The following is a 15,111-nucleotide window of genomic DNA, read 5'->3' on the forward strand; positions in this document are numbered from 1 at the left end:
TCGCACTCTGCCCCCCTATTTGACAAGGACTGGTTTAGTTTGACCGTAAACTTCCACTGGGAGTAGTAATACACATTTTGAAGCCAGCTTTTTATCTGACATTTGCGCTCGCAAGTCAAAACAAAAAATCTGAGTCTCTGTCTGAAGTAACACACTGTGAGGGATCACGCTAAATTACTTTTATCCATTTCTTTAAATGTTTTTTCTCTCTTTTAGTCTGAAATTGGCTTCGGGAAACTTGAGACCTACATCAAACTGGACAAATTAGGGGAGGTGAGATGAGAATCTTTTGCCAAATTGTAGCTGCACAATGTTCCTTCTGAACACTCAGCGTACTTTTGCATATTTTGCCAGGGAACGTACGCTACAGTTTTTAAGGGACGAAGCAAGTTAACAGACAACTTAGTGGCTCTGAAAGAGATCCGACTGGAGCACGAAGAGGGTGCACCTTGCACAGCCATCAGAGAAGGTTTGACACCAGCGCCGGCAGCTTTTGTTTGTTATTTGGCTTTGACTGATGCTGTGTTTGTCTCCTCCTTGCAGTGTCTCTACTGAAAGACTTGAAGCACGCCAATATTGTCACTCTCCATGACATCATCCACACTGACAAGTGCCTGACACTCGTGTTTGAGTATCTGGTGAGTGTGTGTGCGTACTGCACATGTAGCATCATACTTATTTTATGCGTTTCGCGAATCTAAATGTCAACATTGCATTGTCTGATCAGGAAAAAGACCTGAAGCAGTACATGGACGACTGTGGGAGCATAATGAGTGTACACAATGTCAAGGTATGTCATTTGGTCAGCACCGGGGAGAAAATGGATTATATGATTCCTTCTCTCTGCTTCTCCAGATCTTCTTATTCCAGCTGTTGAGAGGTCTGGCTTACTGCCATCGAAGGAAGGTTCTCCACAGGGACCTGAAACCCCAGAACCTGCTCATCAACGAGAAAGGGGAGCTGAAACTTGCAGACTTTGGTACAGTCCTGCTTTACTCGAACTATCCATCCATTTTCTTGTCCGCTTATTCCTCACAAGGGTCGCGGAGAACTAGAATGTTATAATTCCTATTATATGACACTGCCTAAAAATGTTTAAAATTGCCTGTATTAAGAGTTTAATAAACTGTAAATATACTACAAACTATCATCAGTTAACATACCGTACTCTAGTCTATGATTGTAAACAGCAGCTTGGCGGGGGTTATTGTGGTTCAATATATGAACCAAAAAGCAAGTTTTCTTTGAGTAGCCACTATCATTTTATTTTTATTTGTTTGTTCTTGGTGTATTATTGTACAGCTGGAATGTACTGTCCTGTAAAGAAACAGTCCACTCAGCTCTGCCTTCTGGTGGTGATAATTCATTATGACATGTTCTCCAATACTGCAGTGACAATAACACTTTTCTGTACCATTTAAGGGGGACTTATCCTTCCAACCGACTGCCCAAGGCAGACAACACCATGAAATTATCGCATCAATCACCAAATTGACACATCGAGACAACCATTCATATTAACATTGACTATGCAGGAAATGTTGAATGTTTAACTAATCTCGATCTGTTGTCAGTGTCTTATGCAGAGGTCAGCTAAGTCAATGTTTCCATTATTCTGTGCTGCTTCCCCCTCTTTAATCAAGGTTTGGCCCGGGCCAAGTCTGTCCCCACAAAGACGTACTCAAATGAAGTAGTGACATTATGGTACCGACCTCCAGATGTGCTTCTAGGCTCCACTGAGTACTCCACGCCCATAGACATGTGGTGAGTGTTCTTCATATTTATGTTAATCTAATGTTTATGGCATGAAAATTCAACTTAAATCCTCACTGGGAAGGATTAGAACAGACTGTTTCAAGTGGTTTGATCATTCTGTAGGCTGCTTTCTTGCCTTGCTGTTGAAACCAAGGGGGTGAGAGGTTACACTAGATCAGGTTTAAACACTCTTGCCATTAAACAAAATACACAAACAGTGACTATAAGTCAGACTTTTTTTTCATAGCTTGGCTGGTCCTGTGACTACCCATGTGTGACTTGTACATATTAATATTAGAACTTGGACTGGCACTCTAGAACGAGTTTCATTTGGATTTAAACCTTCCGCTTCCAACTACAGAGTTGTGCTTTATAGTTTAAAATGGCTTGCCTTAATTAGAATCCCGCGTCGTATTGTGTCCAAATGTAGAATCCTGTTCAGTTTTATGCCTTTTGATACTGCTAATAGTAAATCACTATTGTGGTGGCTGCTTCTTCTTCTTCTTCTTCTTCTTCTTTTTCTTCTTCTTCTTCTTCTTCTTTTTCTTCTTCTTCTTCTTCTTCTTCTTCTTCTTCTTTTCTTTTTTTCCCTTCTTTTCTTCTTCTTCTTCATCTTCTTCTTCTTCTCCTCCTTCTCCTCCTCCTCCTTCTTCTTCTTCTTCTCCTCCTTCTTCTTCTTCTTCTTTTCTTTTTTCTTCTTCTTCTTCTCCTCCTTCTTCTTCTTCTTCTTTTCTTTTTTCTTCTTCTTTTTCCTTCTTTTCTTCTTCTTCTTCTTCATCTTCTTCTTCTTCTCCTCCTTCTTCTTTTTCTTCTTCTTCTTATTTTTTTTCTTCTTCTCCTCCTCCTCCTCCTTCTTCTTCTTCTTGTCCTTCTTCTCCTTCTCCTTCTCCTTCTCCTCCTTCTGCTCCTTCATCTTCTCCTTCTCCTTTTTTTTTTTTTTTTTTTTTTTTGCTTTTTTGCTTTTTTGCTTTTTTGCATCCAAATCAAACTGAGCATAAGCACACAGAACAGAACCGTGCTGCCGAACTTCTCCTCCTCCTCCTCCTCCTTTTTCTTCTTCTTTTTCTTCTTCTTCTTCTCCTTCTCCGTTTTCTCTTTTGATAGTTCGCAAATACTAACATATAAATGTTCTTTAGCATACGGCATCCACATTCTTCTTTAGCATTTCAACTTATACCCCGGAACCCCTTATAGTCTGAGAAATATGGTATATTCATGTGAAAGTGTTGCTTTTGAGTAGTCTAGCGCATTTGTGAGCTCTGGCACACAGACACGGCTTTGTCCCTGTCCATATAACCTTGCAGTGTTGCACTGTGAGTGACAATCAATACATGTACACTGTAGACTAGAACCTTTTCATTATGAACTTATTCGTGTGTGCATTATAAAACATTCCATCAATCACTCTGCTTTTGTGCTTGTCACTGTGCAGGGGTGTGGGCTGCATCTTTTATGAAATGATCACAGGCAGGCCTCTCTTTCCCGGGTCCACAGTAGAGGACGAACTTCACCTCATATTCCGCATCCTCGGTGAGACTACACAAGGAGCTGGGATTTGATTTTTTTTCTTTTTTTCCTGGCTAAATACATTTTATGCTAGTGTCGACTATGCTGACCCGCAACCGGTTAATAAACTGAACTGTTGACTTGCCCAGGCACCCCCACTGAAGAGACCTGGCCTGGCATCAGCACCAGTGAAGAGTTCAAGACGTATAATTTCCCCAAATACAACGCAGAGCCGCTTGTTAACCACGCTCCTAGGTATGTGTGCGTACACACAAGTAGAGGAATCACAAACAGGAATGCATAGTATAATAACATCACAACATTTGATATAATTGATCATTGTTAATTGAGTTATTCATTGTCATTCAAACATTGCTCACAATGAGTGCTCACAGTTTTGTGTTGATTTAGTGTTGTATTTGTTCTGGTATGCACATTTTTCACATGTTAACAGATTGTTTATCTGCTACAAACACCACATGAAGACAAAAATCAGACATTTAACAGTTTTAGGTCATGGTGTGTGTGGTGTGCTCAGATAATCTCAACAGAGAACAGCACACACAAAGATTCTGTTCCACCACCAATCTCGAAACGTCTTCCCGGGCAGAAATCTCCCATCATCGTACGTGATCTCAAAAAATGTTGGGCTGATAGTCATCAATTGTTTCTCAATGGACCTGAGGCATGAGGCTTGTTCAATGATGATGTCGTCAAGACTTGCTTTGCAAAATTCTTCTTGCCATCAGGGGAACCCACTCATTTTCCAAAAAAAGACATCGAGTAGCGGCACGTTTGTTTTTATTCAACGGCTGCTTCTTTGTTCTTCAGTCGGAGCGCGTCTTGTTTCCCGTTCCATGTCATGGATTCATGACAAAACAGATTTTTGCTTGTAGATATTGAGCATGTTTGATATTTCAAATTATTGGCACAACTCATTTATCGGGAGAAAATCACACTTTACCCACTGCAGACCACAAGATAATCTTCTTGAGGATAGTAAGGTTCATTTTTATTTAGGCTGGCAAAGAGGTACTAATTTAAAGGGGAAAAAAATTCTTGGCAACAATATCTTCTATGCTGCCCCACTACGGTATTCTGGTTACTATTGTGTTAGTGGAATATGGGTTAAGCAGCAAAATGCAGCAGTTTCTTTTTTTCAGTATCAGATGGTGGCCATTTTGCCACTTGCTGTCGACTGAAGATGACATCACAGTTGCTCGGGGCTCAGGCAACAACCAATCACAGCTCACCTGTTTTCTGAAGCTGAGCTGTGATTAGTTGTTAACTGAGACCTGAGCAACTGCGATGTCGTCGACAGCAAGTGGCAAAATGGCCGCCCCCTGACATGGATACAAACGGCTGGATTTTGCTTCATAACTCATATTCCACAAATGTAATATTAATCAGAATGTCATGTTTAGACTAGTGAGGTGACAGATCAGATATTATTGTCAAGAAATGTTTGAGGTTGACTTCCATTTTAACAATATAGGGCTGAAATATTAGCAACAGTTCTCAACGTGATCCCATAGAAATGATAATATGAAGTGAATGAATGTTTCATGGAGTGGCCTGTGAATGTAGTTCCTCCACGGGAGTGCTGCACCACGGAATGATACTTTGACCTCAGTGACCCCTCTGTTCTTTACTGGCATGCAGGATAGACAACGATGGTCATGACTTGCTCTCAGTGCTTTTGCAGGTAATCAACATACTACACTGTACACGTGATTGAGGTTCATAAAAATGAACCTATAAACAATGACCCTTTAATCACCTCCTCTGTCTGTGTTTGATTGTAGTTTGAGGCAAAAAAGCGCGTATCGGCCGAGGATGCTCTCAGGCACGCGTATTTCAGAACTCTGGGCGAGCAGGTCCAAAGCCTGGCTGACAGTGAGTCAACGACTTGGAAGCAAGTCCTGCTCTAACTTGCGCGCATTGCACCATCTCACCTCCTGTCGTTTTGTTTTCAGCTGCATCAATCTTCTCCATAAAAGGCATTCAGCTCCAGAAAGACCCCGGGAAGAGATCCTCGGTCTACCCAGAGTCCAGTAAGTCTCTTGAGATGCCAAATTAGAAGAGAAAGACAAACATTGAGAATATTTAAGGGGGGGGTAAGACAAGGGCAGGACACTCTTTTTCTCTCTCTTCCTCTTTGTTTTTGGTTGTCTTCCATGCTGCTGTGTGGTCATACTTGAAGAGCACTACGTCCTAGTCTTACATTTGTTCATTTTTCCTCATCTGTGATATTAACAGCGGCTTTTGTAAGACACAATGGAGATGTCGCACTTTAGGCTGAAGAAAAGGAAAGGAAGTTACTGATTGTCTGAGAAGCAGTCAGACAAGAAGATGACTATTAATTTTGTAGATGTAGAATAGGTTTGGGACGAACTCTCCATCAAGAACTGTAACCTAGAAAATGTACACAAGCAAACCAACAAATTCACACTCTGTGTGTTTTCTTTTGTTCCATCTCTGCTGTCTTGTCCTTAAAAACTGTCCCCTTTCTTTGTCTCTGCACCCATTCTCTCTTCTATCGCAATGTTCATCTTTTCCTAAATATTTTCTGTCTCCCCTGTGCTCCCTACTCCACATACTTCTTTATCCTCCGCCCTAAAAAGCGATGGCCCATAAGCTAGGCTCCGCGCCCTCGCAGTACTTCCAGAGAGAAGCAGCCAATCCCAGGCCTCAGAGTCACAATCTCTCCTCCACTTCCACTGGCTGAGTTGCCGCTACCATTCTGGTAAATAACGGTCTCGTTCACACTGTCTCTATCGTGTTTTCTTTTTGGTTGTATTTCCACTTAACTGTCACTTTGCCCCCTTTTTCGTCTCCCCTCGCTCTTTTGTTGTGATGTTACATTCCGTTTGTGGGTCCAAGTTAATCTCACGTACTCCTTACGTTTGTCTTTTTTTTCCCCTTTGGCGCCAGCTTTTCTTCATATTTCACATCCTGCACCCACGTCTCAACTTTCACTTACCGCATCATCCTCTTTTGTTTCTGCTCCCAACCTGTCAGGGATGAAAAGAACAACATTGTACTAGTAAAAGAAAGCAATCTGATGGGGAGTCATTTGATTCTTTCTTTATTTGAAGTCCTCTTTAGGTTTCTCCAGTGAGATGTGTAGTCTTTTTGTTGAGCCTGTAGGTAAGGGCCTGAAATGGTGTTGTTGTTTTGTTTTTTTACATTAGTAGCATGGATGTAGTGTGTGTTTTGTTGCAGTGTTTGACTTTATTACATTACTCTAAAATAAGTTCTGGAGAAACGACTAATCTAACATTTTTACTTTTTACACATAAGCAATCAGGCTAATTACTCTTCAAATCTCCATGAACATCATCAATATTTTTACAGTGTGCCATTTCACACTATTACCAACAAGTGCGGTTGACCGCCTGCAGGAAGCAGTAGTGAGCAGTAATTAACAAGAGTAATTGTAAATAAACAGCACACAACACATCTCAGCCATGTTACCTCTCGTACGTACGTATTTTATTGAAAATTAATGGTTAATTAATTTAAAAAAAACAGGAGTACAACTCCTAACACTATAGTACTTTAAAGTCACTAAACAAACTGGTATTGAACATAGTAAAATGCATTGTGGGAGTATTCAAATTAACACTCACGTGACAATCCTGAAGACTTGTCTTTTTTAAATTAAAATAATTATGTTAACTCACATTTTGTAATTAAAAAAAAACTATCTTTTTGTTATTTTTATGTAAGCAGGGTGGTCATTATATGCTAAATGTAACTATTAATTGCAATCTTAGTTATTTTAATGAAATAAGTAATCAATGAAGTAAGTCAAGGATCATTGAGCCATTTTCAACAGTAAGAAGATATTTTCTCTATAATTGCTGTGATAAGTTCATTATTGGGCGGCACGGTAGTCGAGTGGTTAGCACGTCCGCTTCCCAGTTCTGAGGTCTCCGGTTCGACTCCAGGCTCGGACCTTCCTGGGTGGAGTTTGCATGTTCTCCCCGTGCCCGCGTGGGTCTTCTCCGGGTACTCCGGTCTCCTCCCACATTCCAAAGACATGCATGGCAGGTTAATTGGGCGCTCCGAATTGTCCCTAGGTGTGCGTGTGAGTGTGGATGGTTGTTCGTCTCTGTGTGCCCTGCGATTGGTTGGCAACCAGTCCAGGGTGTCCCCTGCCTACTGCCCAGAGCCAGCTGAGATAGGCACCAGCAGCCCCCGCGACCCTTGTGAGGAATAAGCGGTCAAGAAAATGGATGGATGGATGGAAGTTCATTATTGTTCATGAACAATTATTAACTTTTTATTTTTATTTTTTTAAATACACTCACTCACTGACACAAACAAGTGCAGAAACAAAAGTGGTCTCCCAGGTGGGGAAGTGACCCCACACCAACCAGCACCAAAGGCTAGAGACGTTCCACTCCTTCACCCAGAGCCCAACAATTAATAACTATAAAAACGAACTTTGCCACTTGCTGTTGACTGAAAATGCCACCTGTGCTGAGGAAACAGATAACGACCAATCATAGCTCAGTTTGCTGACCGAACCCAGAAAACAGGTGAGTTGTCACCTATTTCCTCAACACAGGTGATGTCATCCTTAGTTGACAGTAAGTGGAGAAAAAAATCATTTTTAAAGTTATTAATTGTACTGTACATGAAAACTAATGAAGTTATCAAATTAATTTTGAACAAAATATTAACTTTTCACTGCTAAAAATGGCTTAATGAGTCAAGTATCCCTCAAAGTTACTCTTCAAAGCAAGTAATCACTAATGTACTTTTTCAAGGTCAATGTGGCTGGTGAGTATATTTACATGTAAAGAAATACTTATATATCTTATATTTTGTGATACAATTTTGGCAACACCTCATTCATTATGGAGTTGTTAACAATTGCTTTGCTCCAATATTTGTTTTTGCCATTTTTATTCCCCAACATGAAACATGAAAATATTTTTCAAAACATATCAGTAATAAATCTTGATCACCATTTAAGATGACTAAATAAGTGAAAAGGATGAAGTTGTCTCCTTGAGGCAGTTCTGGTAGCTAAACCCAGAAATGCTGTGGGAATAAAATGGGCTTGATCACATGTTGGTATAATAATGACACGTCAATTTCCCATGATGTGAAATCTGCGTGTTTGCCCAACATGTTTATGTGTGTGTGTGTGTGTGTGTGTGTCTCACAGCTCAGGGGAAGGGCAGACGGCAGAGTGTGTTGTTCTAGTGGTGTCGGGTGCCCCCAGAAGTGAGGAGGTCCACGACCGGAGGAGCAGTCCTATCAGACACAAACATTCAGCGACCACACCACGCGCACTGAAGGAGCCACACACTCTTTCACTCGAAACGATTCACATGTCCACAATATGAACAGATCTGGGATTGAAGAATTCACACGTGCGCGACTACAGAAAAAAATGTTCTCCCCTGAAGACAGAAAAAAAAAAGGACTCTTAAAAATGTGTGGAAAAACGGGAGAGTTGATGATTCTCCTTGCTGCTATTACGGCTGCTCTCCAGATGAGGGCAGTATTGTTGTGGACTTGAACTGTGAAGAAGGCGCAAGAGTGACAGTGGCCCAGATTCCAAAACAACGTCCTTATTCTTGAGTCTCTTCCCACTCTTCTGGACTGTTGCTGTACATAAAGAGACTCAGCTGTTGTCTTTTCTCATTAAAAGGCCTCAGCCGCAATCCAAACTCGATATATCGCACCTCACCTTGGCCCTTTATCACATGACACACACTAGCTTCATTCTCTAGCTCCATGCCGCTGGCTTTTTGCGCACACACAAACACAAGCGCTTTTGTTTCACTTGAAAGTTCGATGTGTGTATCAGTGGAGTTACAGAGATGAACTTTAGCACCTTACTGGCCACTAAAGGTCAGAGACACTGTCAGTGCTGTACTTTACCTCATCTGCCAAAGTTGGGTTATAAGTACGCTTCAGACAGTTGTGATAGCGAATCTAAAAGTTAAACCAAAAAAAATAAATAAAATCATTGAAAATCTACTACATTTTTGGGCACTGTAAAGCTCCAGTCAACAACTTGTAAGGCCGATGAGTTAAAGAACGTGTACAAGTCCTCACCTGCTTATCCTTAGATACCCCTTTTGCCTTGACTCACAATTTATTTTGTGTAATTATACAGGCGTTGTTGTTGAACTGTTCTTTGCACCTCATTTTTACCTCTTTGGATCACCAGTCGATGATTCAACAGCCCCGATCCTCTCCGAGACCAGCTCCATGTGCAGTGTCTATTTTTACACTTGATTTTATTCCTATTTTGTATATAAGATCTTAGTTTGTACTTCTAAGAAGCAATGGTATTTCCGACAAATGGTATTTCTCAGTCTTTGCTGTGCTCCCGCTGTTATAGTTGGCGACTGGCTGGGAACGTGTTGCACATTCCTCGAGCTCAGGACTTAATTGCTTGTGTCGTTTTTGTGGGTGCTGCAAGGTGGAGGCTGAACCTCCGTGAATCCCATTAGAGCAGATGACATTGCCCTGATATCCCCTCGCAAGGCTTTATTATGAAGTTTCCCCAGTGATGTGCAGGTTATTTGCATTCCCCGTTCTTTTGTTATTGAGACTACCTAGTGCAGTGGTTCTTAACCTGGGTCTGATCAAATCCCAGGGATCTGTGATGATACGCCCCATTTGGCCATCATTGGCTGCAGGTGATCTGTGCTACAGGGAATTAAGTAGTTGTAGAAATTTCTTTATTATTGTAATCCCTTCAAACTATGTTGAGCAAAAACAAAAAGAAAGTGGTCGGACGAATATGTGCAATATCAATTCACATGTACAAAGTATAATGGAACATATGGTGTTCCACAGGGTTCAATTCTGGGGCCTTTGCTGTTTTCATTGTGTCTGTTGCCCCTGGATTCCATCTTAAAGATCCAGTGTGTGCGCCATCTAGTGGTCAAAGAACAGCATTAGACGCACGCTGGAGCACGCACGCTACGGGGAGACGACATTTCGCAAGTCTACCAGCTGTTGTGAAGCCGAATTAGCCGGAGCAGCTAACAAGAGCGGTTAGCGGAAGTTAGTCAGAGCCATAGGCTGCAGTGGCTAACAAGAGCGGCTAGAGGGTCGAGCTATTAAAAAAAATAGCTAGTAAAAGCTAGCGAGAGCAAAGCAGGAAGTGACAAGCGACGGGCCCGAATCATGGGAGTTAGTGACGACCACCTGCAGGCCACAGCTGTGGAATGTAAGCTGCAGATGACCCCTTGGGTTCGACACTCAATGGAATAACCATTCGCCATGTTGTCGTTTTGGACATCCGAAGCAGGAAGATGGCGGCGAAACATGGCAGCGCTAGTAAGGTGAAACTACAACGATGTAATATAATAGTGATGACTAGACCTACCTAAAAACATACGTTTATGCGATACAACTTTTTTTTTTTTTTTTTTTTTTGCGTACTGTTGACAAATGGTTTTTAAAACTGAGTTATTAGTTCACCACTAGATGGCGCTAGGGATCGCTGAATGTCCCTTTAAGATGCATGGAGATGGGAGGACAATAATTCAAGGTGAAGAGAGCCAGATATGATTAAAACAAAATAGAAATAGAAAACTGATGGCACCTCCAACAAGGTTAAGAACCACTGACCTAGTGCGTATTTAAAACCATCTTGAAGCATGTTTGTGTATTCCACACGACCACGTTTTCAGATGTGAAGTTGCTCGAAAAGCAACATCACCAATGAGTCCAATGTTTGCATGCCATGTGAGCTAATAATCATCACACCAAGCCATCCCATTGAGCCCAACGATAATCAAAACAGGATTCAATTCAACAACAATGTGATGCGGTGCTTCGGGGCCAAAATGACAAACTTGTCCAGTGGCGTAATTGTCTGTGTAGAAGCAGATCACCGAGTAGTTAGCGGGACTTGAAGCACTGTGGCGCAATGTTGTTTTGTATTTCTAGCTGCCAGAAACCTCCAAGCACACAAACCGTTTCACTCATCGGTAAACTAACGTGTCAACATGTACTGTATCGCTGAGATGGATTATGGCGAAAGATCGGAGTGTCGCGGTCTTCTGGCGCTGACCTCGGATCAGCTCCGACCCAGACACGATCCCGGGTCTGCGCCGGTCAGGACTACTACCCGACCTGGTGTGTGGCAGTATGTAGCATGTACATAGATGATCGCTCACTTTGTATATATAGAGACGTGTATAGGTTTGATACAGCTATTCACATTCTGCCCTTTTTTTGTGTTTCTTTAATGAAAGTCATAGCAATATTTCTGTAATCAATAAAAAAGCCAAGATAGGGTGTAATAAGGGTGACAGTGATTATATAGAGGGGCGAATGTGAATGATGAAACTGTGAGATTTGAAGAAAGTGACAAGGATGTTTATGTTTTTGCTGTTTAACATGCAAATGTGGTTAAAATAAAAAAAAGGTTGGCAATTCGAAAGGGTCAATAAATACACCTGGATTATTTTTTGGGGGCGTTTTTCCAGTGAAAGCCATAATGGTGGTAATATGGTGAAGGTCTGGTTGTGCAGAGCAGTTACTTGAGGAGAAGAAGAGATGTGTACATCAAGTTCAAAATAAAAGTTGTGTTATTAACATTGGATGTCTTTAAATATTTCAGTCTCAAATATTGTGGATTATATCTATGACTGTGGTCTAACTTACTATCTGATAATGATCACCACACACAGAATCATTTTTTTTCTTTATCGTCACAGCAAATTGAAAACGAAATGTAGTTTTCGTGGTAATAATAATAAAAAAAAATCACTTCAAAACTTTTTCTCCATTAATAAAAGCTGTACTTTTTAAATCTTTTGAAGATAAGAAGTAAAATGACTGAAATAATTTGTTTGCACCACTGTGCACACCCCATTAAACCTTTGATAATACCTTCCACTTTGTCTATGGCCCCAGTTCCAGCTGTCAAAAGATGCTGCCACAACACGACTTCATTATGATGTTCAAATAGCCAAATACTGTAGTTCAACCTTGCTCTCATTGGACCATAAAACATTCCCCATATGTGTTTGGTAGATGTTGTTACCATCCGACTCATTTTTTTTTTTTTTATGTCACAAAAGCCTGTCATCTAAACAAGGGTGTGTACTCTTTTATAATCACTACTAGGGGTGTGAATTGCCTAGTACCTGACGATTCGATTCGTATCACGATTCACAGGTCACGATTCGATTCGATACCGATTAATCCCGATACGAATGGTCACGATTCGATACCGATTAATCCCGATACGAATTTATAAGTCGATTGTTGCGATTTTTTTCCATTCAAATTTAGAAAATACTATCAGTAAATTTGTACATGTACACTGTAAGATTTGTATGAATATATTTATCTAAAACTTGAGGCTTATAACCGTGAGCCACTGTACACAAACAGTTTGCAATCTGTTTCACATTTGAACAGCATTAAAATAAAAATATTAAGGCTTAATGTGCCGTTCATATAACATTCTTCCATGCTCAAGGTGTGAATCCTTAAAAAAAAAAAATAAAAAAAAAATATAAAAAAAAAAAATAAAAATAAAAAATCGATTCTGCCGATTATTGAATCGATTCGAGAATCGCGCGATGTAGTATCGCGATATATCGCCGAATCGATTTTTTTTAACACCCCTAATCACTACAGTGCTCACCATAAATGAGTACAGATAAGCAGGTTTGTAAGAACCTTTAATTTCCTGTCAGAATTAAGATTTTCTATGTGACCATATACTACAAAATACTCCCCCAAATGTGGGCCATTGATTACAAACAAGAATTGTTCATTAGTACCAACAACAACAACAACAAAGTTGTTTTTAAATTACATTTATTAAAGTACATTTTGCGTAAACAAAACTTGTCAATCCCAGGCCAAGCAGACAAGTTGCTATCCATAACAGTCATGGAGGTCATAGAAAATACTTGATGTTGTTTTTGTTGTGGGATGCATTCATTGTTTTGCATTAGTTAATTTGATTAAACTGACAATTTTGTAATCTATGCATTCTATTACAACCTTACTTTCATGTTGTGAGTTAACCGCATATTCTACAGAAGACAACATTTTGGAAGTTATTCTTATGTTCATTGAGATATTGAATAAAATCGTTACAATTTTCAAAGGTGGTGTATGCACATATGCTAAGCACTGTATGTAATGTTTTTCTTTTTCTTTTCAAGTGTTAGGGTAAAAGAGGGCCCGAAAATGGCTGTCCTGGCACTGAATGAGTAGACCAGGAGTCCAGGACACAGTGCAGTTGTACATCACTTCAAATATAACATGAATAAACAGTGATAAAATACTACCCCAATTACAGTAAAAAAAAAAAAAAAAAAAAAAAAATCAATACATTATTTTTTTTTGTGAGGGTAATTATGGATATATTATTCCATGTTTTCTTTTTTATTACATAGAATTATTTGTAAAGCATTTATTCAACATTTCGCTATCTGTTTGGAGCTCCTGCAAGTCAATTCAACCTCCAAACCAGTGGAATGTGAGAAAGTAAACAACCTTCGAGGCAGTAAACAAGCTTCAAAGAGTAGTGATTGTAAAAGTTGTATTGTTAAAAGATGTCTCCTGTGTTTATGACTACTGTAGCCAAAATGTTGCTATTTCCCCGCCTCTTTTTGTGACCATTTGTTAGCGAACTCCATTAAAAGACAAGAGAGAGAATATTACAAGGCCGCTTCTGTCAAAATTTGATGGATGACATTCTTAATTAGATTAGGGGGGTCATGTATGGGTCATGACCCCTCCCTAATGAAGATTAATGACCCTTTAATGACTTCCAGATGTCATATAATGAGGGTTAATGACCTTTAATGACTTCCTGATGTCATTTAATGAGGGTTAATGACCCTTAATGACTTCCTGATGTCATTTAATGAAGATTAATGACCCCTAATGACTTCCTGATGTCATTTAATGAAGATTAATGACCCTTAATGACTTCCTGATGTCATTTAATGAAGATTAATGACCCTTTAATGACTTCCAGATGTCATATGATGAGGGTTAATGACCTTTAATGACTTCCAGATGTCATTTAATGAGGGGTAATGACCTTTAATGACTTCCGGATGTCGTTTAATGAGGATGAATGACCTTTAATGACTTCCGGATGTCGTATAATGAAGATGAATGACCTTTAATGACTTCCGGATGTCGTTTAATGAAGATGAATGACCTTTAATGACTTCCAGGTGTTATATAATGAAGATGAATGACCCTTAATGACTTCCTGATGTCATTTAATGAAGATTAATGACCCCTTAATGAAGATGGATGATGTGTAGGTGGTGTTCCTACCTGTTTTTGCAGATATCATGGCTGACCCGGGTTCAAATGCTAATTGTTTGGTTAACTTCCGGATCCGGTGCACGCCCCCCTAGATTGAGTGAATAATGAATAATAATGAGATTGAATGACGTGATCGGAGGGAGTGGTTTAGTATGGGTAAAAAGGATATAACAAGCGCTTCAACAGTCCAATAGAGCTACAGCGAGGATGGCGGGGAAAATCAATGTAATCAGCGAGACAAATGTTTCAGTGCAGATGGGACGCACTGGGACCGACTCGATTTTGGATGCGCCGCGTAAGAAGCAGATGTTTTTGCGACGTATTCAGAAACCCCCCGCAGAGTCTTTGGAGGAAATATGGTCTTTGGATCCATCTGCCTCATGGGGATACCGCTTCCTTTACGAGATGGGTGAGCTGTGTCTGTATTTTAGCATGGACGGTGTTGAAAATACATCACCTAGTGGCTATGGGACTCTAAACTCTAATGACTGGGGTATATTAAATCAACTGGTACCTCGAGTGTTGAAAGAATGTATGAAGTCGTCTGAACCATGG

At 40.2% G+C, this 15,111-nt stretch overlaps 1 protein-coding gene across 9 annotated transcripts in view; it reads left to right on the forward strand.

The window, feature by feature from the left end:
• LOC144014030 (cyclin-dependent kinase 17-like) overlaps positions 1-11,846 on the forward strand; it is a 51,168-nt gene extending 39,322 nt beyond the window's left edge. For 7 of the 9 annotated variants that reach the window (XM_077513514.1, XM_077513515.1, XM_077513520.1 and 4 more), the window contains 13 exons: positions 217-273; positions 355-469; positions 544-638; positions 728-790; positions 856-979; positions 1,644-1,764; positions 3,188-3,285; positions 3,411-3,516; positions 4,924-4,966; positions 5,067-5,157; positions 5,238-5,315; positions 5,886-6,007; positions 8,444-11,846. In XM_077513514.1, the coding sequence (XP_077369640.1) occupies positions 217-273; positions 355-469; positions 544-638; positions 728-790; positions 856-979; positions 1,644-1,764; positions 3,188-3,285; positions 3,411-3,516; positions 4,924-4,966; positions 5,067-5,157; positions 5,238-5,315; positions 5,886-5,989 (1,095 nt within the window). In that variant the 3' untranslated portion in view covers positions 5,990-6,007; positions 8,444-11,846. The remainder of the gene's footprint in view (positions 1-216; positions 274-354; positions 470-543; positions 639-727; positions 791-855; positions 980-1,643; positions 1,765-3,187; positions 3,286-3,410; positions 3,517-4,923; positions 4,967-5,066; positions 5,158-5,237; positions 5,316-5,885; positions 6,008-8,443) is intronic. The other 2 variants (XM_077513518.1, XM_077513521.1) reach the window with 1 other exon arrangement.
• The last annotated feature ends 3,265 nt before the right edge of the window (positions 11,847-15,111 follow it).

Source organism: Festucalex cinctus, chromosome 2 (genome assembly GCF_051991245.1).
Source record: "Festucalex cinctus isolate MCC-2025b chromosome 2, RoL_Fcin_1.0, whole genome shotgun sequence".
NCBI classification, from domain to species: domain Eukaryota; kingdom Metazoa; phylum Chordata; class Actinopteri; order Syngnathiformes; family Syngnathidae; genus Festucalex; species Festucalex cinctus.